The sequence below is a fragment of the Buteo buteo genome, chromosome 10, assembly GCF_964188355.1.
Source record: "Buteo buteo chromosome 10, bButBut1.hap1.1, whole genome shotgun sequence".
NCBI classification, from domain to species: Eukaryota; Metazoa; Chordata; class Aves; order Accipitriformes; family Accipitridae; genus Buteo; species Buteo buteo.
Genome location: NC_134180.1, coordinates 18,610,684 through 18,638,596, shown reverse-complemented (window position 1 = coordinate 18,638,596; position 27,913 = coordinate 18,610,684). Strand labels below are relative to the sequence as shown.

Sequence of the window (27,913 nt, the reverse complement as noted above, 5' to 3'; positions counted from 1 at the left end):
TCACACGCTGTATAGGAAGGTAACACGTCTGTCTCTTCAGTCTGCACACTAACATGTTTTTTTCAAGGCTTCCATCACAAACTCGTCCATTGCCTTTTTTCCCCATGATCAAGGATCCTATTCTAGCCGTTCTTGACATGGAAATCATTCCATACCTTTGATTTGCCTTAGTCATTTCTGACTGTTGTCCAGATTTCCAGATTCAAATTAAGAAATAAATCACACATGGAAATATGCATCTTTATTATCTAGGGTAATCAGACCAACATCTGTGCCTGTGCAGATCTGGGCCCACATGTACAGGCTAGGTATCTATTTTAAAATGTATAATATGAAAACAGGAACTTTCGAAATTATTATATACCTTGTACACGTGCTAAAATATTAGGTTGGGGGGGGGACGACATGTTTATCTTGATACAACTCTTTCCCATTCTTGATCTTGTTAAAACAATTCTTGATCTAGCCAAGATGATCATTGAGAAAAAAATAAACATCTTTACAAGAATTACTCCCTGCCCCCTCCCTTCACAAGCTCCTGTAAGAAACCAGGAGCTGTTTTGGCTTACATACTGCTGTCAGATTGATCTTAAAGCATCTCTGTTAATCCACCTTTACAGTAATGTTTGGCGTTGCCTTCTGGGAAAAGCAGATGATGGATTCCAAATCTCAAAACTCATGGTCTTGTACTCATCAGCTATCAAATTTTGAGCTGGTGATAGCACTTCAGCCTAAAAGCAGACACTTGGAAAAAGTCTTAACTGCTGAATATGCAGAAGTAATCCCAACATTTCAAGCTCACATTTCTTCAACTCTATGCAACAAATAAACATCAATACAATGGATTTTATATATTACTGAAATCAATTATTTCAGTCCTTAAGCAGGACACTTTGATATCGGTTGTTTTGTTCTGTATGTATTGCTTTTAAGCTTTGGGAATAGGAAAAAAATGCAACTACACATAGCTTGTACACCAAACTTGGGTTCTTGCCAAAGTATAAGGACTACATATAATTTAAGCATAATTGTTTAATACTGATTTCGAAGTGTGCATCTTTAGTAAGAAAAAGTTGAACACTGCATTTCTTAAATACATACTTCTACTCTGGATTTTTACAGTGGTAATTCTAGTTAGAAACTAGAATTCAGAAAACCATTATAGATATTTCTGCTAAAAATTTTTTAAGTTTTGACGCACATTTGATGAACCAGTTAATTTAAAAAGGTGTTATTCCTGTATTCCTATTGAAAATAAAGTCAGCGTACATTAGATGCTTAAGTCATGTACATGCATTTGAATGCTACAGCCACTTATCCTCATCGTGTCCCATGTCCTGCAACATTTTGAAATCACTACATGATGTTCTCCTGTTTCAACCTCTCTGAGGTAGGGGGGTGAATTTGACCTTTTTCCACCTTCTAATTAACTTTGAATGAACTTACCCAACAAAAATGTTCTCTTAACCTACTAGTTAACCTGAGGGCAAAATTAAGGGAGAAGAAACAAAACCACCTTTCTGCAAAACAAAAAAAAATAATACCCTTAAAGTTGGGAAAAAAGTAAATAAAAAACCTCAAGTAATCTATTATTTTTCATTATGACATTTCTCTCATTCTACATACAACAAACTAACATTTCAAGGCACATCAATACAACATCCCTTTAAAAGGTTAGTAATTTTAATTACTTAGAAATTTTACTTCAGTAATTTTCTAAGACAAAGCTAAATGTCACCAGTATTAGAGAATTAATACAATTTAGAATTGATTTGATCCCTTCAACACAAATTTGTGTATTTCTTTCTTAGTATGTAACAAAGTAGAAAACAGTAAATTCTCCTGAATGCATCAAGTTTTGGCGTTTGGTTTACTTTTTGCTTTTCTTTTCTAAATTACCAAGTAATTTGAAAGATTCAACTGCTTCCCTTCTTTCCCCCTCCTTTTCCCCTGCCCCCGCTCCCTCAAAAAGAGAATTTACACTTAAAATTTTGGAACTTCTATATCACAGACAATTCAACTTCTAAAAACAGACAAGCTATGTAGACACAATCATAAGAAAGTTTGTAAGAAATCAAAGTTTTTTTTAAAAGCTGTAGAATAATCCCTGTATATACTTAAATATAAAGTGTACTTCAGTGCACAGTTGCAGCATTTCTCCAAAGTTATTTATTGAAATTAGAACTGCTTAGTACTTCTGTGATTAACTTTCTACCTTATCCACCACCATCTAAAAACACCTTTTGGTTTTTCACAGTTACATATATTTAAAGAATTTTCAGAGAGTTATTTTACAGAAAATATTACAGTTTAAGACACCGCACTTGTGAAATATTTTTACCATAAACTCATATTTACAGATATTTTACTCTACCTAAGAACCTAGGCCCTCTTTAATTTAATCATTTTTAGAAATAAACTCTATTATAGAAAGATTTCACAGTTCTCAAAGATAATTCCAGTTTATATGTAATCATGATAACTTTTAGCATAATTTGTTAGGAACGACCATGCCCTTTTGAAAAAGCACTTACAGTGTAACACTGTCTATACTAAATACAACTTGAGAAACACACGTGTTGATTTTTTCCTCTCTCTGCCTTCTACTCCCCCAAAAAAGCAGCAAGTTTAAATTACACTCCATTAGTCAGAACCATATAGTGTCCTGGTACAGTATTTAGAAAAGTCAATTCCGTAAGGATATGTACATACTATTTGTCTTTTCCTAATGCATCATGAACACCACCATTTCTATTCATCCTTAATGCAGACCATATCCTTTGGTTTACTAAGGCTCTTCACTTCATCCAGTAGTCTTTTAGGTGTCAAAATATGAGTAGAACCTGACAAAAAAACATAAGTATTAACTATATCAGTCTGAAATTATGACTTTTAGACATTCACTCTTTAAATAAATTTTAAAAAAATATCAGTTTCATGCCAGTGTTTTTTACTGTACCTGGAAAACTGAAAAGTAGAACAGTTCAAAGTGTTTTCATGTGTTATCATATAAAGCATCATCATATAAATATAAATGTCACCATTAGGTAGGCACCGTCCCTCTTCCGCACACCAAGAAATTCAGACATCCAGGTTAGGACTCTTTTCTTTGGATACAAGTTTCAAGTCCCTGCTCTGCCTGGTTTGAAACATAGGCTTGAACCTGGGCCACTTTCACTGTATGAAATTGTCCCAGCCTGCAAGAAATCTGCCCATTCTGTGAAAGGGCAAGTTAATGACAGGCTTTATCCTAGAATCAAGAAACCATCTGGATTAAAGATTATTGCAAACAGTAGTTTTCGACAGAAATATCAGTTACAGAAAATTGGCTTTTACTGACTAACATTTCCTTGAAAAATTTGCAACAAATTCCGAGTATGGACCAGCAAAGAAAATCCTTATTCTTCTTCAGGAATGCACAAACTACCTCTGTTGTTCTCACAGACAGCGATTATAACTTCTGCTGTGAAGGGTCACCCTACAGTTATAAAGGGAACTCTCAACTGTTTAAGATTAGGGCTGTCTTGAACAGTTTAGTCTTCAGTTTTGGTAGTGTCAATCCAAATGGGCTAATATTCCTTGAGTTCTGGATCAGGAATACAGGAAGATTTTCATCTTACAGTAAGCCGCATGGAAATTTGGCAGTTATCAGCCTCCCTTGGAAAATAGGATTACAAACAAAACTACAAGAATCATCTCTAAACAAAAGGGAAGATGGTTAGTGCCAGGTATTACAGCGAGTGACCTACACTAAACATGGTTTTGTAAACAAGTCTCAGATGAAGAAATAGTCTTGTTAAACTACATTCCTGTTGTCCTAGTCTTTCCATTGCAACTCAAAACTAGGACTAGCATTAAACCTACCTCAACCCCCACCAATGAAACCAGCAAACAAAAAATAAATCAAAAAAACTGAAGCATACATGCACACAACTACAACACCCCCCACTATTTTGAGGTAACAGACTCTAGATCTCAGAATCAAGGTTGTCATTGCTTTAGAGAAGAATATTTATTTATTTAAAATTATAGTAGATAGATATAATCCTTTTCGAAACTCAAGACTAAATTTAATTGCCAAACAGAGGCATCTCAAGCAATTTAGAACGCTTTAGATGACCCTGCACCCAGACACCAGCTGCCACTGCAGATGGATACAGGTCTCTGGTAAGGTTCTAAATCTTAGGAGCTCTGTTTTGATATATCATATATGAAAATGTTTTAGCACCTACATTTAAACAGCATTATAGGAAATGATTATTTGAAGCACAGCAGCTGATGGAACAAGCATTTGCTGCCTCTGAAGTATTAACTAAGAGTTTACTACCCCAGCTGGTAATTCACGCATTTACTGCTGATTCTTAAGAAGATTAGGGCGATTACTTCAGTTTTCAGGGCAAAAGCTATAAATCATGGTGTGGTTTGTGGAAAGTCTCTGAAGAAACCATGACAAGGACTAGAAAATGTTGCAAAGTCAACTGAGCTACACTGAAAAAGTTTTTTTAGGTTGGTTTGGTTTTGGGGGGTGGGGTGGGTGGGTGTTTAAAACAAAAACAAACAAACAAAAAACAAAACAAAACACAAAACACCCACACCACACTTATCTTCCCTTTCTCCCGAAGTGAGTAATTTTGCACTAGTCTGCCAGCTTTCCTACTACTTCCAAATGCAATGAGAGTAGTAAGCGTACCTGAAGGTAAAGCACAGCCAGATAGAAAAGTTTGTGAGGAAACCGTAATGCAAGGAAACATAGGTCTGCTTAAAACCTTTTTGCTATACATGAGGCTATTTCAATAATACATTTCTCTAACATAATTCATGCTGATTCTTCTGTAGAGCATAACTGTATGTACTGTTCTTAGTATCTTGTTGCAAAAGAAAACCCAAACATCAAGCAATCTAGATAAATTGAAAAGATACTTCCTAAGTGCATAGCTTTAAGAAATATGCTTATACACTTATATAGTATATAGCTTACTTAACCAACTTAGGGAACGTAAGAAAAAAAGATTCTTACATTTTCCAGAAACACATGTAGTAAACCCCTACATACCACTCTTTTCCCAAGACAAGCTTACCAATAACAACTTCACAGGACTTGTAGACTTGAGAAACTTCATAAGCACTGCGCATCTCAGAATATGTAATTCCTCCAATCACAAATATAATTAGTCTTGCACTACTCTTTCGCTCATCTTGATAACTAGCTTTAGGTTTCTGGCGAGCACTGTAAAAGATTTCGTAAGATGACATTTATATAGCTTTATTGATTAATTTTGGTAAAAGTTATACACTTAAGCAGTAACAATTTCTGTCATGCAGTTCTTGGTTTGATTACAACTGCAGCAAAAGAACTTAGATGAATTGATAATTAAAAGAATTTTAACAAGAACAAGTTAGCACATTACTCGGAAACTATTCAGTTGCCACAAGGGGGAAAAATACAAAGCAGAAACCTTGCTGCACACAGCTTACACACAAAGGACTTCTACTGAGCAGCTTAATTCTGCATGCTAGCAATTCCAGTGGCGTTTGTCATGAGGGGTTCATTTGAAAAAGCTAGAGTCTTGGGTTTTTCAGTCTCCAAGCGTGAAAAGAATCTCTAAAAAAAATATTCGGCTGTTCGCAAGTAAGATTCAGATAGCTAGGAACATAAAAATAAAGCTCTTAAATTATGCTTTCTAACATACATATAGTAAATTGCACATTCAGATTAAATCATCTGCAGTCCTGATCTCTCTTTGCTAGGGTGCCTAAAAGATTCCCAGATTTCACCAGCCTACAAGACAGAGATCCAGTTACAATGTACACTGACTCGCCCTAGTGTTTGTTTCCTTGCACTGACCATCATAGTGCATATCCAGGAACATAAGGACACACCAACAGTTTTGTTAGCAGTGGAAGTAACAGAACTATTTTCCTAAGGCTGTGTACCTGTAACTTTTGTCTTTTATTTAGTAAGGTACAAATTCCAATTGAAGTGTGTCCTCCACATTTAGGATCTGTATAATGTTTCCCTCCCTAGGAATTCCAGCATCTGATTAGCACAGTGAGCATTCCTGCGTTAGAAACACTCTCATATCTATACAGCTGTCTCACCATTTAAATAACACTGCCACAAGTGATAAAGCAGTCAAATTGGTAGGTATTGGTCATGAGGTTCAAGGACTAGTGGGCTTAAAAAGGGAAAGAAGGAACAGTACAAGTTAGTGAGCTAAAAAAAGAAATTCCAAAATCACCTCTCAGTGCTAGTTAGTAAATATGCAAGTACACAAACACACCATTTCACATTCATTAGCAGAGAATTCATTTCAAGACCTCCAACTTCTCTGGACTTCTCTAAATCATCCTGACAACAGGGGTCAAATGTCTAACGGGCCCATATTCCCTAATGAGGGGGCCTACATAAGTTGAGTTTACCTTACTGAAGTCATTAACTTTAAGAACATCACCACCACTACCACAGCAGAAATAACTTTCAGAAGAAATTCTTTTTGCCCAAGTCACAGTATACTGATAATCCATTCCTGAAACTACTTCACCCTAAAAAGCTCAGTGGTTTAAAATTTCTCATTCTGGGAATATAGAAATGTTATTTCTAACTTCAAAGCAAAAGGGAGATACTCCAAATAAAAAGCTATATATGGCTAAGAAGAGTTATTAAACTAACAACCAATTTCAGTATGCTTTCAATGAAATAAAAATATAAGTTTTACACATTAACATTACCATACTTAGACGATTTCACCACTTGTAAACACACTTTTAAAATGCTTTATAATGTACATAACAACACTGAGAATTGGGTAAATTATGCTTCAGGAAATTAAATTATTTACCTTACTGCTCCTGAACCATTCCAGGTAGGAGGACACTGGGAACAATAAGGCCAGTCTTTTGAATCTAGTTTGTTTTCTATGGCATCCTGAAGGTCAAAACAAAGACCCACTTTAAACAAACATGGAGACCCAAGACCCACCAAGTTTCAACTTCCAGTAAGATGTCTAACTGGAATTTAAATGCCAGCATGTGCAAGTTCTTTGAACAACCAGCCCCAATCAGCATCTCATGAACAACACTCCTATGTAACAAAATGCTAGACCACATAATGTTAAGAATTATTACAAGGCTTCTGTATTTCACAAGGAATTGGGAGTACGTATGCTTTCTTTATAAACATAATATTGATTTAACTGTTCAAATTTCACTAGCAGCTTTTCATCTGTAATGATCCTAACATAATTAATGTCTCTATAGCAGTATATGAGAGAAGTTAGGGCTCTCTGAAGACACAGAGGAACATGTGAAAGTCACCAAGAATCTACAAATGACAACAGTGGGTCAGACTAAAGGTCCAGTGAACTCACTATTCTGTCTGACATCAGTCACTGACTGATACTTAGGAAGAGGTTTAAGAACAAAGCAACTACACTTCTGGCAAGTAACATTTTCAAGCCTCTACCAATCTACAGGTTAGATTTGAATTACAGTTTAAAGACCACTGGAGAAAAAAAAAATCCAGATCTTTAAATTACACTAAACACTGCCAATCACAGGACAAGCTGTTCAGAAAGACTTTTTGCTTTCACTTTCATTTGCTTCCCCTTTAAAATGACCTCCAGTAAAGAGCACTGCTAACACACAGCAGTCTAATGTTCTGTATTACAGACAAACTGGAAGTGATCACTTTGCTCAACAGACATATTTAACAAAATACTTTGGAATTTCAAAAGATTGGCTATAACTGCTCACTTGAATAAATTTCTGCACTCCACCCATGAATTAACTAGTTGGTCAAATTTACCTCCATAACATCTTTGATAATAGGCGTCCACCTAGAAAGTTGATAAGTTTCTTCTGAAGAACGGTCCCTTCTTTGGTGTTTATGCTGCTGAGCAGCAGACTGAAAAAAATTTCAAAACATAGTTGTATTGTGCAGCGTATTTGGATTTTTGAAACTTATTCCCAGTTAGTAGTGGGGGAGAGGGGATCAGTAGGAAATTTTAAAGAAATAATAATAACAACAAAGAACAATTAATACCTGTAGAATTCAGGATACACTAGACATACTAATTTCAGAGACAAGGAACTAAGTTGGCATTTTCCAAAAAAACAACTAGCTCAAATCACCATCTGATGATTCTAGAGGGAACTTTATAGGTATCTTACTTTGAAAATTATTCATGTTAATCGTTTAAAGGATTTACCACTTAAACACATCATTAAAACAAGAATTCCTAGTAACTGCCTGCTTCCAAAAAAAAAAAAAAAAAGAACCTGGATAATACTGCTAAGAGTTGCTGAAAGAGCTGTAGACAACTGCTTGGGTGGTAGAAAATTACAAAAATAAATAAATACATTCTTACTGAAGAGATAACAGGAACGTCAAGGTATTTCCAATTTCTTATCATATCACTATCAGTTTCTATTTGTACATTCTGGATCAGCTTGTCCAAGTTCTCCTGGGTAGTTCCTTTGATATAAGGAAAACATACAACTTAATTACCATGTGACTGTGAGTAAGACCAATTTTGTCTCACACATTTTGGGCTGTTATTTAGTCATGGGTTTTTTTTATTTGGCCAGTCTACTTTAAGTTTAACATAATACTGTACTTTAGATAAAGTCTTGTTTAATGGTCCATTTTTGAGACCAAAACTCAATATTGTTATAGATTCCTCAGACCAACATTCTGCCAATTTCCTCCTCCTCTACTATAAATTCTTCCCCATTGACTTAATTTTCAGGTTGCAGTGGACATGAAGCTTCCCCTCTAACAGCTTCGATACTATGTGAAAAGAAGAAAATTTAAACTGTTGCACACACTCAAGCAAGGGAATGATGCTAAAACACTGTATGGATCTGCACTTGTATTGAACCTCTTAACTCCTTATCAATAGTATCTTTGCTACTAATTTGAGAGAAGAGAAGCTACAGAGGATGGACAGTATTTGTTTTAAACTTGGCCATCAACTCCAATAGAGATATTTAAGTTAACTAAAAATACTGGACTATCCCAAAACTTGAGTTGAAGTCCATAGCACTGGTGGAAAAACAAAAAAATAGGGCAGCTTATCATACCATTTGTGCTAAAGATATACAGGAGAATAGCTCGAATTTTGTCGTAGCTCTCATGACTTTTGTTAAGCAGAACTGGAAGGAGGACTCTCATTGAATCTTTCACTTTTTGACCTTCTGCATCAGTTCCAAGAGCCAAGTCCTAAATTAAAAAAACAAAACATGGTTTAAGCGAGTACTCAAAAAAAAAATCCACCAAAAAACCCACATTGTTTTGTGTGCTTTGAAATGCATATTTTTGAAACCATAGGTTTCAGGAAACAATCAAGCTACATCAATTTAAACTCAATTATGTCAAAGACTTGTCATACTATTTCAATAGTTAGAACATTATAACAACACTACATAACATTCAAACATTTTAAAATGTTTGCTATCTGGAATTCCTATCAATTTAAGTTATAGTTTTTAACTTCAGATAAGTAGTATAATGTAATGCCTCACCCTAACAGGTGCTTTTCCCAGACATTTTAAAAGGGCTTCCTTCTGCAGAAGATAGTAAGGCAACTTCACAGGAGTTTTGAACAAAGAACAAAGATGATCCTTACACAACTCAGCCAGATTCAAAGACAAAAAAAACAAAACTCTAAAAGCACCTTCTTTATTGGCAGAGTAAAAGCCTTGTATATCTCACTTAGCTTTAATACTATTACCTCAAAAAGCAATTGGGAAAAAAATAAAAGGCAAGAGACACTACTTTTGTCAGTTCAAAACAAGCATCTAAACCTGTGAACAAAAAAGTTGCATTTGCAATAAGTTGTTGTTTGGTTTGTGAGTTTTTTAAACATACCTGTTCAGTTTTACAGAGCCTTTCTATGTTAGATTTAAACTTGCTCATGCAATCTTCTGCCAAGTTAAGATGAACAACTTGCTAGAAGAAAAAAAAAAGAAACAAAAAACACACAAGCTGCCATAACTTGCCTTTTTTTTTTTTTTAAACATATCAAGCAATCATTTTCACTGATTACAAGAGTCAATCCTTCAACTATCATTCAGTACCATCAGGCATTTTCTGTGTTTTACCCTTCACTGAGAGACTGACCCCCATTAAAACCTTTTAAAACATTAGACTGCTTATGCTATCTTCAATCCTCAAAGCACACAAATCATTTAAGTGTTTTTTTACATACTAAAATGAAACACCTGGAAAAAGTTTTCTTCTCCAAATTTTACAGTAGGTGAAAATATTAATTTGAAGAAAAGCTATATAGCACACTTAACAGGAAAATGACAGAATAAAACTAGACTTCAACTACACAGGAAGTTATAGCATACAAAAAGATGTATGAAGTTGTAGTTACAAAAGACCCCTTACCCTACTAATCTCTTTACGATAGTGCGGCATCTTTTTCATTAACTGGGCCAGAGCAGATATCGATAACTGTGAAGAAATGATACAAGTTGAAAATTTTTCCCCCAATATTTGGCACCTTTATTTCCCTTCCTGTTGCAGCCTTCCTGACCCCCCTTACCCCCCCCCCAAATTGCCATTGAGATAAGCCTCAATTTCTGTAACAGGTCCATGAATTACACAGATCTGATCAGCTGAAAATAATTAAATTACCAGAAAAAAAAACAATACCTTAAATTAAACAACTTACTTTTCCTTCTGTTGCTGTTCTTTTTGATGAAACTTCTTTCAAAAGTTTTGGTATTTCCCTAAGAAAAAAAAAAAAAAGGAAAATAATCAAATGCAACAGCACCACAGTTCTTAAATCTTTTCTTAAGATCTTTACTTAAGATCTTAAAAGAACTGTGCAACAAGAACTTCTGAATTAAAGTAAAAGCTTCAAATACAGGTCTCCTTCAGAGAAGAGAGTGGTTTTTGACAAAGCAAACATTCTGGTTACAATATCTGCATAATGATGCAACAACCTGCCAGTACTTTATGCAAAACAATCCCTTGAGATTTAAAAGATTTAAAGATACTTCCCAGGAAATAACTTTATTTCCATTTTCCTCAAGAACTGTAATTAACATTAGTAAAATGGCATACCTCTGTACGTACTGTATTTTTGAAAGTATGTTTTCTTCCTGGCATTGATTATTTAACAGGATGCAGTCTATATTGCAAACCGTCTTCACTACTGCCTGTATTCCTGCTTAACAGCTCAAATACATTCCCTCTCAAAGAAACTTTTATAACTTACATATTTAAGTAGTTTTTGTTATTTATTCACATACTCTATCACATCTGCAATATGCTTGTGCCGAATCTTCACCCAGAGCTCATCATCTTCCTCCAGAATTGCCTCCCGTTCCTTCCCAGCAGGTCCTTCTGTTTTGTATCTTCCAAGAGAAAATTCAGACAGTTGTTTGGTTTGTTTCCTGCCCTCCCCCACCACCCCAATTCTCATAACTCATTAGACTCGTTATTGTTTAATCAACATACATGGCAACAGCAATAATGTACACAGGTTTTAACTTATAAGCCAAGCTATTGCCCAACACAATATAATTTACATAAGGATTTTACAGTTTACATCATTGAACATAGAACCAGCAGATTAATTTTTGAATGATTCTTTGGGGCAATAGCTTCTAGACATTTTTTTAAAACAACAGTACCTAGAGTTTCAATCATACATGCACCTCAGTTTCTTTTCAGCTTCCAATGTCAACTTCCCTTTGGCTTCAAATGCAAGTTGTGTGCAAAGCAACACACACTGAGACTGCAAAGTGCAGCTTTCTGTATGTACTGTAAGACACTTTGTAACTCTGAAGAAAAATGAAGTGCCATTCACCAGCTAAATAGACTAAGTCAGACAAATTACTTCACCTATACAAGAAACATGCTTCACAGGATTACAGACAAGCTATTACTTTTCTACAAACAAAAATAAACCTATAAAGACAGCAATCATACTACACCAAGTTTCACATTTACAAAAACACACACAGTGTATATGGCCAGAAAGCAGTATAAAACAATTACAATTACAATTAATTGTGAAAGTCGGATCACAACTACCTAGAAAACACACACTGCTACATTTTCATACCCAGTAAATTTCAGATTGATAGAATTCTACATTTTCTATGAAAACACTCACTCAGTGTTTCTGACAGAAGATACACATTCCTGTTTGCTTAACTAAACAATGAGGCCATTAGGTCTCACTGTAGCGGATCCTCAGAAAGCAAAGTCTTACCAAAATCCTTGGCATCAGAACAATCTGACAGCAAAGTACATACCTTATGCAAATGTCACACTATTCCAAATAGTGATAAAATAATGCTTATAAACTGAACATGGCTTACCTAAATGTGCATTTAGGATAGAAACATGTAAATTTTATCAACCATGCAAATTAAATAACTAGAGCTATAGAAGTGAGCATTCCTGAGAAAAACTACGCTTTTTCTCAGTATTTGATTACTGGTCTTGTTTGCCTTGTTAGCCAAGAAGGTTGAAAGTATGAAAGAAAAGGTAGAGAATCTGAACATGCACTACCAAGGTTTTGCTTTACGTCTAGTACAAAGTTTTTCATTTTTAAAAAAATGCCATTTGTTACACTCAAAACTTAGCAAAAATGCCAATTAGATCCTACCTAATCTCCACCAAGTGAGGAAGCTAACAAAAAGAGGAAGTCACAAATCCAAAAGGAAAGACTAATAATAAGTGAAGCAAACCTTACGTAATATAAGCAGCTAACATTGCCATGGTGCAATTCAGCTAAACAGTTCCATAGATTTTGTAATGAAAAATAAAGTGTTTAGATTTTTTTTAAAAAAGTACTTGCTTGTAAGTATCATTTTCAATTGGTAGCAGATCATATGCCATTGCCTGGAAGGTGAGTTCATGAAGTACAGTTGACACTGGGTCAAAGCCACGATCAATTATTATTAGTTGGGAGTGGGTTTTAGCCTAGAAAGCCATCAAATAAATGTAAAGTTAAGACATACAGTACAACATTAATGCATGTTAAATCTATTTACAGTAAGTTACAGTACTGCAGACATTTTTGGAAAAATAACTGAAAAAACTAAAATGTATGGTCCAAGTGTTTATCAACATATATAGAAACAAACATTTAAACGATAACCAAAACACAGTGGTTTTAAATACTAATTTTAAGGCAATGCTCTTAGCCCATTGCAACGCATTCAGTAACCTCACCTAATGAATAAAAAAAATGTAAAGAAAAACACACACAAAAAAGTCTTCCCACTGGCTTTTCACAATTAAGTGTGCTGTTTATTTCAGAGCAGGTTATCTATACTGTGCTGCAATACAGGAAAAATAATTTCCAAACATTCAACTGAAAGTTTCATTTTAGGGTCATAGGGCCAATTTTTCAAGTGCAATTAGTTTGATCACACAAATTATATTTGCTTACATACAGATTTACTGTATCAGTTACTACCTCTAAGTTGCTTTCACACACAAAAAAAACCTAAAAGGCAACTAGTTGCCTTTATTAATAAATAAAATCTGGGTTTGTAGAACGTATTATCAAACCATATTCCAAATATTATTTCTTTTTCCCAGACTTACAAAAAAGAAGCAAACGTTTTAGCTCACTTTCTACCTTTATTTGGCTTTTCTCATCAGTTTTGTAGTAGTTTTCAAGACTTTTTTCAACAAGCTGTGCAAGTTTGCTGGCTTTATCAGATGGTCCGCTGGGAAAAAAGGAAGCATGCAAAAATAACTTAAATTTCTTCATCAAAACACTAAAATGCTACCTTTAAAACAGAAAGAACTCCCTAGATTGATCCTCTGGTTTCACGAGCAGTTTCTGAACTCCATTCTAAGTATTTCCAATATATTTTCACTCTTACATTATGATTCCAATCTTTGAATGCTTCAGGTATTTCACACAGTAGAAACAGCTTCAGCCAAAAGACTGACATTAGCTGGCATATGGCCCAGCACCTAAACATCTGTCTCAGAGGTGGGAAACGAGAAAGAAAAGAGAAAAGAAAACAGTCAAGCAATTATTTGTTACCTTTGCAGAGAATAAGGCACCACTTCACATTACACCACAGAACGTAATTCTTGACCATCATTTCAGATGCCTAGTTTGACTTCTGTACTCTATCAAAGCTCAGAAGAGGTATTCTCCTCAATACCTCTACTACAAAGAAATCCTGATCCCATCTGCCTCAGCAGTTTATGAATTCCTTGATGCCAAGTGGAGTTGCAAAACTACCAACAGGTGCAGTTCTGTTGCAGGATTATGCATGTGATATATCAGAATGCAGCATATTAGAACGTCATCCTACTGACCAAATGTGAAACAAGCAGTTCATGACAGAACAGGGTATAGTAAGTACTGTTATATGAACACACACAGAGAAATAATTCACTGCTCTGCCTACACTTCACAAATTCCTATAATTCCATATTTCAGAGTTGTGGATTAAAAATAATTAATCCACAATAAAAGAAACTATGCTGCAGCCTCAAGCTATTACAAAACAATGTGGGAAGTCCTAGAAGTGAAAGCAACTACACAATACAACACTATTTTTGCCCCACCTTTTATATCGTACTCCTGGATTCTCATCTAGCGTGGCACATAAGGTAACAATTTGTTCAGCCATTACTTGCATTACAGCATCTTTATCCTTTGTCTTTTCCAGAGTTGGACTGTAACAGCGGTAGAACGCATCAGGGACGTTGAGAGTAAATACCTATGTAAAGCACAAACAAGAAAAAAAAAAAAGGCTTAAATTTTATCTATCTTTCTAAAATATCTGCCGTAATAAAAAGTCATACATAATATACTTAAACAAAAAAACAAACAAACAAACCCATACTTCAGTCCTCTTTCTCTGTCCTGTTGGGCTCATCTGCTTCTTGTTCACACACTCTTTTTCTCTATTGTTCTCCTCCCCTATATGAATTACTATATGTTTCAAATTGCTTACTGTCTGTACAGGTGGAGGGATCTGAGACAGGCAGAACTAAATACCATCCATTGTCTCATACAGAGCCATACAATGCAGGATCAGAAAGATCACAGAAGGTATTAAATTAAATTAGTTTAAAATAGAATTTTACATATTGTATCTGTTTAATATAGGAAGACTTTACCTCCAAGAACTGAAATTCTTTAAATGCATTAAACCTTGATAAAATATGTTTAGTACCACACAGAAGAAAAACTTTCAACAGTTCAGTAAATGGAATGCAAACATGGAAACAATCCCATTGTCAGTAAATGGATTTTCTCCACCTTCAAATGGACTCTAACTACAGAGCCAAAGAACAACATCCATCCAGATAAAGATGTTTGTTTCATTTGAGTAGATAATCACTTGGACTTTGCCCAGAGCTCAGTCTGATTATTTACTCTTATCACCCCAGAAAGCAGGCCCAGGGATTTTAAATTAGGAAAACCAGTTAACATTCTCTGTTCCTTTTGTAAGGATTCAAAATGTTCTCACAACCCAAAATACTGAGAACACTAAACTAAAAATGAGAAGAGACTAAGTGCTACTTATTTTCAACTTTAGAAAAGTAGTCCCAATTTCTACTTTCATTTTAAGTCCTCCAGAGAACGAGGACAACAAAATTTTCACATGCTTCTTTTGGTAGAGGAAGCTACAAAAAAAAAAAAAAAGCAGCTTTAGCATTACTCCCAAAAACAGTTTGAAACAAAGCTTGGGAATATCAACACTACTGGAAAACAAACAAACCACCACATTACTTACTCTGAGGGCTTCTCAATCTAAATAATAAAAAAACTTTATTATAAAAAGGAGTGTGACTTCAAACTAAAACTGCATCACAATAAGACACAGATAGCAGCAGCCTCTCCTATACTCACCCACCACTTGGTATATGTAAGAGTTCTGACCCTTGATATGCTCATAAGGTTTGAAGATGACAGGAAAGACTTGTGGGAAACGTTCACGGTTAGTTCTACAACTCCCAGTAGCAGACAGGGTTTAGGGGCTTCACTGTATTAGTGAGTATCAGAGTGCATTTCAGCCTTCTGTATCTGATGAAGTGCATGAGCAACAAATTATTTCTCAACACAATACCCACTGTGTGGTTTCACATGGAAACTGCTCATTGTTTTCCATTGGTCAGCTCAGATTTTTGAGAAAACACGGTTTCCACATTTTCCTCTCGATAAAAAGTTTGCCAAGTTGCTCTCGTTTTTGTTTCTTTTTTTTTTTTGTGAGGCTTTGGTTTTGTTCCACTCCCCTTCAATTCCCTTCATCCATTTGCTCTCTTTTCCCAATTTTCACAAAGTAGTTAGTTCTACTTATTCCTACACACCAACCTACCTAGTCTGTCAAAATAACACCTCAGTATAAGTAGTGACAAACTTTACTGCTTATTGAAGACAAGCCAGAATGCTTTCCTTCTCTTAAAGAAGAGATTCCTTCACTAACCCCTCTACTGCAACTGACTCCAAGTCTTACAAAAAGGTCAAGTGCAAACAGTAAAGCTTTGAGTACAAGGAGCATTTTTCATCTGAAAAATATAGGCAAACACTGGAAATATGCCAAAACAGCAATAGGTCTCACATACAGTTTTTCAATTAAAAAAAAAAGCTACATTCTATTTAATTGTTTTCTAGCAGGCCAACAACACTTGAAAATAGTGCTCCAGACTATTGTCTCATGTTGAGATGAAGAACGAAACTTACCTGAGACTCATATGGGAAGAAGGAAATGTTGATCTCCTTGCATCTCCTTATTGATTTTGCACAGGAAGACTTAATTTTATTGAAAAGGTTGTCAGGACAAACTAGGAAAAAAAAAAAAGATTCTAAGTGTAAATCATTTGTGCATATTCCAGTTGTTAACTCACTTACAAGCTTACAGTATTCAGAACAATCAGACAGTTCTGAATTAAGAACCAATTAACAGTAATATACAAAAAAGTTGCCAAATCTTCCTGACATGAAAGAGAATGTATAATCAGTATTTTGTGTTTGCGATCTTTTTCAAAAAGCATCACTGGTCATTTTTTACTAGCTTTTGGCAAGCAAAGTTGTACAACACTCATTAGCAGTCTGCAGCAGTGAAGGATATTGATTTTATCAAAGCAAAAGTTTCTGCTATTTCTTCTCATATAGGAGAGAGAAAACATTTCCCAAGCTACAAAAAGGCTAAAGGGAGAAATAATGTGTACATATCAAACAGCAAAAGACAGAGAAATATGAAATTATCCATCTCAAATGTGTTCTACTACACTTACAGGCTACACTGGATCCCAGTCTAGAAACTGAATTTAAGGAATATTTGGATGACACAAATACTACACAGACTTGGAAGCAACAGTGCTACTTTTCCAACTCCTCTCAACATGAAAAGTTTTGGCAAGCGTTCAAACTGAAAGCTTGCACACTTGCAACAAAGGAACATACAGCAAGACAGCAGTATTCTTCCAGAACAGTAATTGCTGCATCAGCATAAAAAGAAACAAGAAACAAAGTTTCCATTAGTAATTTGGTAACTGCTTTGAGAACATACGGTAGCAGATACGCACCATCCACAGAGACAGCCATGACTCAGTCTCTGCCTTCAGCAGCACATTGGGGCTTTTTGTTTTCCCTTCTTTACATGCCACTCTAGTCACCCTGACTGACTGCAGAGGAACATGCAGTCACATGAACCCCATTTGCACTAATTATCTCTGCTTTGCAATTTATATCATGCATACAAGGGCTAAGCAGGCACTTTCTTTCAGGTGATGGGAAAAAGCTGTCTCACAAGTCTGAAGGAACTACCTAAAACAACCAATTACAGAACATTGTTCTTGCAGCAAATTCTCACACATTTATATTTTTGAGTACTATTCTGTTTATATGAGATACATAGTTTTACTTGAATTGTCTTCCTCCACACTCTCCAACATAGGAGAAGACTGGAATATTTAAAAAAAAAAACCAAAAACCACAAACCACCAACTAGATTACCTAAAATAAAAGCTGAGGTGGGGAACGATCAACATTGTCTGGTAATTGTGAAAAATTACTATTGCCACATGGCATGGTGACCACGTCCTAACAACCCATATGTGGTTAATGACTTGAGTCTCAAGTCTTCTCTCAAGAAACAGAACCCCAAATTTTCATGTACTAAACTATAGGGAAGAAAGCTGAGAAGCTTACTTATTTACCTATGTAAAGTTATCAAACTACAACACAAAAGCTTACTTACAGTCAGTGAAATACACATATGCTGCTTTGTATCTGCTGGATGATTTAGTGATGAAGTCATCAATAAGTCCATCTACAGACTTATGGGGGTAGGAAAATAAGAAAAAAAAAATCATTGCAGCTTTTCACCTTTCCTCACATACCAGACAAAGCTTCTCCCAGCTTTCCTCCTGCCCTGTTAATTACCCAGTCCCACTTAGTAATACTGCAAATCAACATATAAAAAAACCCACTTAAGTAGAAGATTTTCAATTCCAGACCAAGAATAATAAACAATTACAGACGGTGAGTCACACACCAAGATCACTTTAGGAAGCACACAAAGCAGGATACTTGCATCATTTTCCGCCTATAACAACGCTAACATTTACTCTCTCAAGAATTTTTAGGAATTAACAGTAATCTCTAATAAGAGACGTTACTTTGAATTCTATTGTTCAATGTATTGCATCATTATTTGATACAACATCTCTTTCAGTGAGGTTACTAATATCTAAGCAATGAAACAGTGCCTCCATTGATCAAAAGGTACACATTTGCAACATACTCTGTGGTGACACTGCATTATCTTTTCATTATGGAAAATTAAGCATCACACAGGAGCATCACACAAAATGCAGAAGTACTGTATAGTTGTACACATTAATAAATACTTTAAAATAAGATTGCTTTTTCAATCTGAAAGATCTTGCTACACTTTCTTTAAAATACTAACCTTTTTGGTGGGTGTTATGAAATATATTGCTTTCATGTGTGGGACAGGCTCACGGTTTTTATATACATTCTCCACCACTATAAATTAAGAAATAATACATTTTTATAATTAAGAGCTTTACACATTTGTGATGAAAGCACCATACATATTATAGAATAGAGGTGATAAAAATAAAATAACAGCAATCAAGTTGTACGCAAAATTAGTGGCAAGGACCTATCTTCCGCAAAGAGCACCTTGATTTTTTATTTATTATTTTCAATACAGCAAGTTACCACAAGCCTTCTTCAACTCTCAGTCTAGTGCCAACTAAATTTGTAGGACTAAGTTTTTCCTGGCTATTTTACCCAAGTAGAGTTTTGCCCTCACACAGGAAGGTATGCCAATGCAAGCATGCTCAAACTGTGGGGCCCAGTATGAACTATGTTGCAAGAGAACTGCCTCCGCAAGATCATTCTTTTTCCAGCACATCAAAGGAGAGGGGGAATGAAACCATGCAGGGCATCATTTTGGACTAGAGCCTCTTCTGTCCTTTGTTTTCCTATTTCCTGTGCAATTACTCTGTTTCAATATAATTGCAGGCACAAAATAGACATTTTCAGCAAATAAGCTTCACTCAGCTCTCAGGTTTCTGCTTAATAAAGTCATTACTATATAGTGTTGCAGCACACTAGCTTAAGAATGCCGAGAGATTCATGTTGCTCAGTAATTTTGTGGGGGAGGAACAAGATAAGTAACATCAGACATCTGGATGTGGAAAGACAGGTTCTTTTCAGTAGTTTACTCACTCAAAATAAAAGGTTTCTTATTGACTAACAGGATACACGCTCACTGAAAGTTTCTCACAAAGGATAAGTAGTATTTCTTATGATTAAAAATACACTCCAAAAAGTGAAACGTATAGAGCTTTGCTATTATACTTCCAGAAGAATCATGTTATACTGAATAGTTGGAGTAAGAAGAGTCTCACTATTTATGGAAAAATAACTAAGTCTAAATAATGCTCTCTTACAAAAGTGTTTCTAAAAATCTAAACCTAAAGCTAATTAAAAACGAGATCATTTACATTGTGCATTCATTTCAATTTCAAAAACAGGCAGCAAAAAAGTTTGGCAGGATGATACACTAATAAACATTACAGAAAGGTCAATCATAAAAAGCAACTTTGAAAAGTGTTTTATGATAGGAAAAACATCCTTTAAGTTGTAGGGAAAAAGAGCCCATAAAATTTACTAGAGAGAAAATACTTTTTTAAAATACATGTAGAAAAACAAAGTCTTAGCTAAATCGACATACTGCATAACGGAGATCTATCACAATCAATTACTCACTTTTGACAGTGGCCAACACCAAGGAACAGGAAACACATTCCAGCAGATGAGAAATTCCACTCCACTAGAAACTACTCCCAAATTGTTTGGAAAAGTGACAATCTAATTACTGTTAATGTTGCTTATGGATTTATTCTAGTTAAATTAACTATTGCTATAATTTAGTTTTCAAGTTTTTATGTTTTTTTTCTTTTTAATTACAGAAAGGTCTCTTGTTTTGAGTGGAGACTAAAATATATCTGCACATCAAACCCAAATTTAAATTCTTGCCTCTATCACATCCATTTGCTTGCAAACACCTCTCAGTTTGTCTATTACTGTCTCCTGTTCTCATTTTGTCTTCAGTACTTAAGTTTCTCTGGCCTTGTATCCTAACTCTACTGTTCATGAGCATAAATGAATTCAAAGCAGCTGGTACTACTGATTTACAGAAAACGTTAGGAAAAAATGCAGAAAGTAATTTGCCTATTCTTGCACATTTTGCTAACATTAGCTTAATTCTTTACTGAGCTCTTGTTTTCCCTTAACTTCAACTGACAGGTAATATCCTTAAAATCATTCTGCAACAGGTAATTTTCTTATTTACCCCATCCTGGACATTAGCAAACAAACACGCACACCCCTTACCCTCCCCCCCCCAAAAAACCCACAAAATAAAAAAAACAAGCAAACCAAACAAAAATAGATTTTAAAAGTACAAAACTGAAACACAAAAAACCCACAAAACTACAGTGATCTTTAGCAAAAAGACTTTTAAAAAGGGTTTTAGCTTCTAGGCAGAGAAACATTTGATTTTTCATTTTAAAAATAAACCAAACCACACAAAAATCACAGGTGGGTAATTACTGTGCAAGCCAGAAAGTCCGCTAGTCTAATATCCCATAGCTACTTCATCAACAAAATTAAGACAGTTTCTTGCAAGGGTACCATCAATTTTATTCCTTCCTTTTTTCTTATCAGCATATTGCCATCTGTATATTAAAAAGAATTATGCTTACCTGTGATACCCTCTGCCAGTAGATCAGTCATTTTACAGCACAGTGACAGTAATTTAGTGGTGTAATCATCTAAAAGAATTATCTAAATATATTTAAAAAACACAAGTATTTAGATTAATTAATCAGCTATAGTAAACCCATGTTATTGCCTTAACAACTTGCCATGGAAATTTGAAGCTGAAATCTATTTTATTACTCTACATCTTATCACTACCTGCATACAGCAACCTTGCAGTGGGATATTAATCTCAAACAGCATCAGAAGGCAGCTCCCTACATATAGGATTTCAAAAGATGAGCTCCATCTTAAATAAGTAGCTTGTGCCCACTACGCCTACTAGTAAGTATTTTAAAACTTCGACACCAGTCTTTTGAATTTCTGCTAATTTACCCCATGGCCTGCTTAAATATATTGGTACTTATTCTAAAACTGTTTTGCAGCTAAAGCAGCTCTAATAGCTATCAATTGTACTGCTGAATCCTGCTCCACATGTATTGCATGGCAGTATGATTTTTTTGAATTAATGAAGTACAAGTCTTTCAAAAGAAAAGTGAAGAGAAACAGAAACAGTTTCTAATTTTTTCAGAACTTAAAAAATAATCAACTAACCATTTGTTCTTCCTATACTAGCTCTTAGATTTTTCATTATGTATGATAGACATCTGAGTTCACAGAACTGAAATCCATTACTTGGATAGAAAACAATTTTAAGTTAAAGTGCTAGCCACTAAGTGATACAGATTACTTGAACAAGTGATTCTAACATTGCTACAAAAATTATAACAAAACTGTACCTTCCATTCTTCCTCTTTCCTGCAGTCATCAAATACTAATGATTTTAGCTCTGTAAGAAGAAACATAGACAGTTTACGAGTTAGAGGAATCAAATTGTTAGTAAAAAAGAAAAAATAATTCACCCATTTAGACTCATACCACTAGAGACCTAAAAAAGAGTTTAAAAAACACCCCACTGACTAATACCTCTACAGAATTCTTGACCACAAACTGTCCCTGCCCATTTCAGAAAGATGTAGCTAAATTTTTCATTTTTGCTAATAATAAGCAGCTCCATAAAAATCAGTCTGAATGATTGCAGGTCTGTAAATATTTCACTTTATTTTTTTTAGTGAACTCTTCCACTAAATGGATTGTGCACATGCAAAAAAATTTAAGCTACTCTAAGGCAGGTGGACCAACATGTTCACAAACAGACCTATTTTAAAACATACGCTAACTTAAGTGTCCTTGTTCCTTCTCTAGAATTCCAGAATAAGCCTAAGAAATTACCAATTCTTTCAGGAACTGAAAGTTATCTTAAATAAGATGTATCCATTATCTTTCCCTGCTACAACAACTTTGGAAGAAATGTCAATTAAAAAGCTTGTATAGGGTTCAGCAATAGCAGTTGCATGTAGTTATGACCCACAGCTTTTAAAGATCACCAGAACTGAGTTGCAACTTTGAGGATTGGCATCATCAGGCTAATGCAGACTTGATCTCACAGCAGTGGTATATATTAATTAAAAGTCAGAAGATTTTGGGAACTGTTTAAAACCTGGTGTTTATAAACATAGGAATAAAGAGGTCTGATTATTCTGTTCTCTCTTCCCAGAGAACAGAATTTCAGGTTAAGCTGATGACTACTGCTGTCTATTAAAATAGCTGGACCTTTTTCCCAAAAAAATGAAAGTAATAGAAACAGAAGCCTAAAATACAAATGAGCAAATCCAGCACACACTTTGTGATTACTGCCGAGTGAAAGAACTGTAAGAATTTTCAGAACAGTAGACGCACATACAACAAAAACTACACCTATTTCTTCAGTGTTTATTAATATATTCACTTATGTCCAAGTCCCTTTGGCATGACACTATCGCAAGATACTCCACCTCTACCCCCAACTTCCAGTGCCTCAAAATTCAGCAGTTTCTTCCAGCTGAGCAGCCTACCAGCTCATCCAGCCTTCATTTCATTTCAGTTTCACCAATTCTAATACTGCGTAGCACACAATACTCCCAAGATGTCACACACTCCATGCTTCTCATGGTTATATTTTACACAGACATCCTACACAGACTCTTCCAAACCAACACAAGTTTCTTTTGAAAGATGAGTAATTTGTGCTTTAGCTTTCCAACATGCTCAAGTTACTTTTTGCAGCATTGACATTCTTCATAGCAACTTAAAAACCTTACACTCTGCTCCATCTAGTAAACTGACAAAAACACTGGTCTAAAAGTTATTTAAGCAAAAAGCACATGTTTCAAGAGGGATGCAGTTGGTTTATTTTGTTCATGCTGCTAAACAATGTAACTCAAGCTAGGTTCTCCTGAATCTTTTTGTGCTTATACAACTCCCGAAATCCATTATCATTCCTCAAACTTGCCTTCTGGGTTGCTTCGAAATCCACAGTTTTCAACAAGTTCTAGTTCTGCTTAGACTGGCGTAGAGACCCCTATAATTTCTTTGGATATACTCTCTATAAAATTGCAGAACACTCATCGCTCCATAGCTGCTACCAAGATGTATTTGTTGGTAACATCTGAATACAGAATGTATTACAGGCACATTTTTTCCTATCACTTTTATACTGTGTATTTGTTACTTTACATTTTTCTAGGTCCGTACACAATGTGTAAGAACAAATCTTTAGCCTCATGAAAATTTCACTAACCTGAATATTTTCTGAGAACACTCTTACAAAGGAATTAGTCCTTAGCATCACAGAGTTCTTTTTAATAGAGTGCCTGAAAGCCTTGTCCAAAATATCAAATATATTTTTTTTACAATACTTCAACTTACTTGCCTATAAAATAAACCAGAACATACAAATGCATCATCCAGTTGTCTTGAATTTCATTTCTGTAATTAAAAATAAAGTCAGCTTTCTCCTATCATGAAAAGAAATTTTATTCTAAGCTATCAGTGTACCAGATACAATGTACTTGCCCCTGCAACATTCCAACTGCTGTTTGTTTTGTCCTCAACCTGCAGCTCCTTTACTCAAATAACTGACCTACGCTGGTTTACAGGCTCTTAAAATTATCTCATTTGTCTGCAGTAAGCATTCTGAATGCACCAAAATCAATCATAAACCCAGGTATGAATAGTGAATAGTGCTCCATTTTTGTCTAAGCTTTCATTTCCTTCTCACAAATTTCATACCAAGTGTGCATCCTAACTACCTTCTCTAATTTTGTCATCTCTGAACACATTCAATTAGTTTAAGGCATTTTTCTTCTACTTTTACTTCCCAATCCAGATAAGAACTACCCACAACCCTGACAGAACAGCAGACTGCTAAATCCCCATGTGAAAAAAAAACCAACCAACCAACAACAACAACAAAAAAAAAGCAAACCACATCTTGGCGAAGTTAATGACCCATTTATAACACACTTCCTGAAGAAAGGACTAGAACAGCTTTCACTGTAAGCAAGTGTTCTGGAAAATAAAGTTGCAGAAATGCTGAATCATTTAAGAAAGAATATAGATATCTATGGCTAGATTAGAATCCTATTACACAAGTGTAGAGCAGATTTTAAAGTTGAAAAAAAAAAAATTAAAGACATAATCCCTTGTAGAAATAACCTGATTTACAGATACACACAGAGAGATGCAGTACATAGTTAATTTTAGAATTTTACCCACAGGAACTACTGCCTCCTAGATAGAGGTAGCTTCTCCCACCCCATAGCTGTGAACTTAACCAACAACAAACTTCGGTGAAGTAACTTTTTCACACACTTCTGCTTTGATTCAGTCTAAAATTGCACCTTACAAAAAGGGCTATCACAACAGAAAGAGGGTTCTTAACAGCACCATACCTGACCACAGGTACAACACTCTTTGTACACACACAACACAGGTACAACTTCACCTATTCCCAGAACAAGATACAAACTGACAACAAGCCGCTACATGAAGCGTCAGCATCACTGACACATTATTTTCAGACAAACCAGCCTTAAAAAAAAAAGTTTGCTGAAACATTAGAAAGCAGCAGTTTTGGGCATTGAATTATCCATAATCGAAGTGCCAGACAATGTCTAAAACTTAGTTTATCCTTGTAGTCTTGGAAAGACAAGACTAACTAGTTATCTAACAAAAGCATTCTTTTCAGAAAAAGATTCCTTTTACAAAGTTTGCCATATAAATGTTTTACTATTCACACTGCTTCACCATCATGCTAATCTTTCTTTCTCACAGTCTTGTCCACACTGGCAATGCCATTTTCACAAGTCCTTATACAACCTGATGATGCACTAGCACTTTGATCAGATTCCCTCCTCTTAAGGTCCAAGTCTTCTATAAAACACCTCAGGACAAATCAATCGCTTTACAGTCAAAAGCACAAATGACTTAGAATATGACAGGACAAGCAAAGCAGCAAAAGTAGGGATTTCTAAAGGTCACATTTTAAACAAAAGGGTTCTAACTGATGCAAGCAGCGTACAGATGTCAGCAATTGAGGACTGAACACCACAGGAATGGGCTGCTTTCCTCTTTCTCCCCTTTTTCTACCTTCTCTTGCAGTGAGACAAGCAAGCAGATTGGAGCTTGCAGGTGGAAGCAGAGGAGGAAAACACAGACGAGAAGGCAGCAGGACCATCCAATTTCAGTGACAGGCAGTCACTAGGCTGGTTGAGCTGCTCACGGAGTCACAACCTCAGTACAATTAAGTCCAGCATGAGGAGGCTGCTAATGCCTTTCCCCAAAGGTCTCACAGTACCTTGAAATACTATCAGCTCTTCTACGCCAGTAAGACATGGAGCAGTCACAACTTCATTTTTTGTAACAAACACCAGCAGAACCTGTCCCTAAACATAGGGATAAAAACTTGCAGTTTATTTATGAGAGTACCTGGGGACACCTTCAGCTTTTTCTTCTGAAAACCGTGAAGCGCAGCATAAAGCAGGCAGTGCCACTACGGGACAGATAACCAGAGAAGCCCCTTCCGAAGCCGGGAGGGCTCTCCAAGACAACCATTTCGGGAGCAACAAGGAAGCCCCTGAAGAGCTGGCTTCACCTTAACCTCTTCAAGGGCTGGCATGGCTGGCCGTGTAGTTCACCCTTATTTCGGAATAAAGCAAAAACGTTTCCATCCAGGTGCTATTACGGCAGGCACCAGCGGCACCACCACAAGCCGGGGCAGCCGCCTCTCGCCACGCCGACAAGTCACTAGCTGAAAGAGCCGGGGAAGAGCAGCCACCTCCAGACTCTGCCGCACACCGGGCTCCCCACAGAGCCGCCCGGGCCCAGCCCAGCCCAGCTCTGCCGCCACCCGCGGCAGGCCCGCCCGCCTCGGCTCCGACCCGCAGCTCGGCTCCTAACGCGCCCCCAGCCGCGCCAGGAGGGGCCCCGGCCCCACCCTCGGCGGCCAGAGGACCCCGACCCCAACACGCCGGGCTACGGGGAGGCGGCGCCTCAGCGGCAGCGGCGAGGGCTCCCGGCCGGCCGGCCCGCGCCGCCGCCCACCGGCCGGCCCCACGCCGCTCCCTGCCCCGGGGGGAAGGGGGCGCAGAGCGGAACCCCGCACTCACTCTGCCAGACCAAGCTCTTCAGGCCCCGCACCGCCGGCGCCATCTTGCTCGCAAGCCCCACCTCGCGCCGCCGCCGCGCCGCTCCCTTCCGCTCCCCGGTCCTGCCCCGCCGCGCCCTCTTCAGAGGCGGCGGGCGGAGCCTGGCGACGGCGGAGAGCGCTGGCGGCTCCTGGGGCGGGGCGGGATCCCGCCGGCCGTGCCTGCCGCTCCGGAGCCGTGCCTGCCGCTCCGGAGCCGTGCCAGCCCCTCCGGAGCCGTGCCAGCCCCTCCGGAGCCGTGCCAGCCGCAGGGCCCCCTTTCTGTGTGATAATGGGCTACGGAATTCCCGCTGGGGAAGGGCCCCGTGACCAGGGCTCGCCCCCTGAGGAAGGAGCGTCCTGTCGCTCCTCAGAAGGTGAGCCCGGGACGCCGGGAGCGGCCTCTCGAGCCCCGAGGAAGGCTCCTTGTGCGGTGCGGGGAGCAGCCGGGGGGCGGGCGGGAGACCGCCTGGCCGGGGCGGCCTCTGCGAAACCTGCCGTGGTCCCGGGTCCCCTCGGGGTGTAAAACTCTCCTCGCTACCGTGGGTCCCTCATAAAAGCTGTCCCCAGGTTCCCTGTTAACGTTCGTGTAAGGCACCGAAGAAAACGCTCTCTGTTCGTAGAAGGATACCGTTTCTTGACGCCTAAAATCACCTGTCAGAAGTTACATAGTTACATACAGTTATGGAAAACATAGAGACACGTTGTCAAAAGGGAACTGGCAGTTAGTACAAATATGAAGAAATTGGAGGAAAATTTCTCTTTCCACAATGCGACGCATGAGGAAGAGTGGTTCCCAGTCAGTATGGTGGTGTTCCATCCAAAGGGGACTACAACGAGGGCATCATTCCTGATGGAAAAAAAGGTCCTTGTAAGTGACAAAAATGCGGATAGATAATAAGCTGAACAGCAGATTTCGAATTTACATTGGGCTTAATTATTTTTGAATCTTGTATAAGCAATACAGAAACTGCATCCTGTAACAGAAGGGAAGAAGAACCACCACCCGCCTGCCTAAAAGTTTGATGCTATGTCGGACTCATTTCACCACGGTTTTGGTAACCGCTGGCAGGCTGTAGTCCAGCAGGGAGGAGGGCCTAACCTA

At 37.1% G+C, this 27,913-nt stretch overlaps 1 protein-coding gene across 1 annotated transcript; it reads right to left on the bottom strand.

The window, feature by feature from the left end:
• Positions 1-241: 241 nt before the first annotated feature.
• On the bottom strand, positions 242-26,894 carry STXBP3 (syntaxin binding protein 3). The gene is made up of 19 exons (XM_075038827.1): positions 26,792-26,894; positions 22,043-22,092; positions 21,248-21,329; positions 18,919-18,995; positions 18,205-18,283; positions 16,686-16,786; positions 14,561-14,715; positions 13,611-13,701; positions 12,822-12,946; positions 11,263-11,367; positions 10,680-10,737; positions 10,394-10,459; positions 9,869-9,949; positions 9,082-9,220; positions 8,367-8,473; positions 7,805-7,903; positions 6,840-6,925; positions 5,079-5,227; positions 242-2,843 (listed from the first exon to the last, which is right to left on the bottom strand). Exons 1-19 carry the CDS (start codon positions 26,832-26,834, stop codon positions 2,752-2,754), a joined length of 1,785 nt encoding a protein of 594 aa, XP_074894928.1. The 5' UTR covers positions 26,835-26,894; the 3' UTR covers positions 242-2,751.
• Between the last annotated feature and the right edge of the window lie 1,019 nt (positions 26,895-27,913).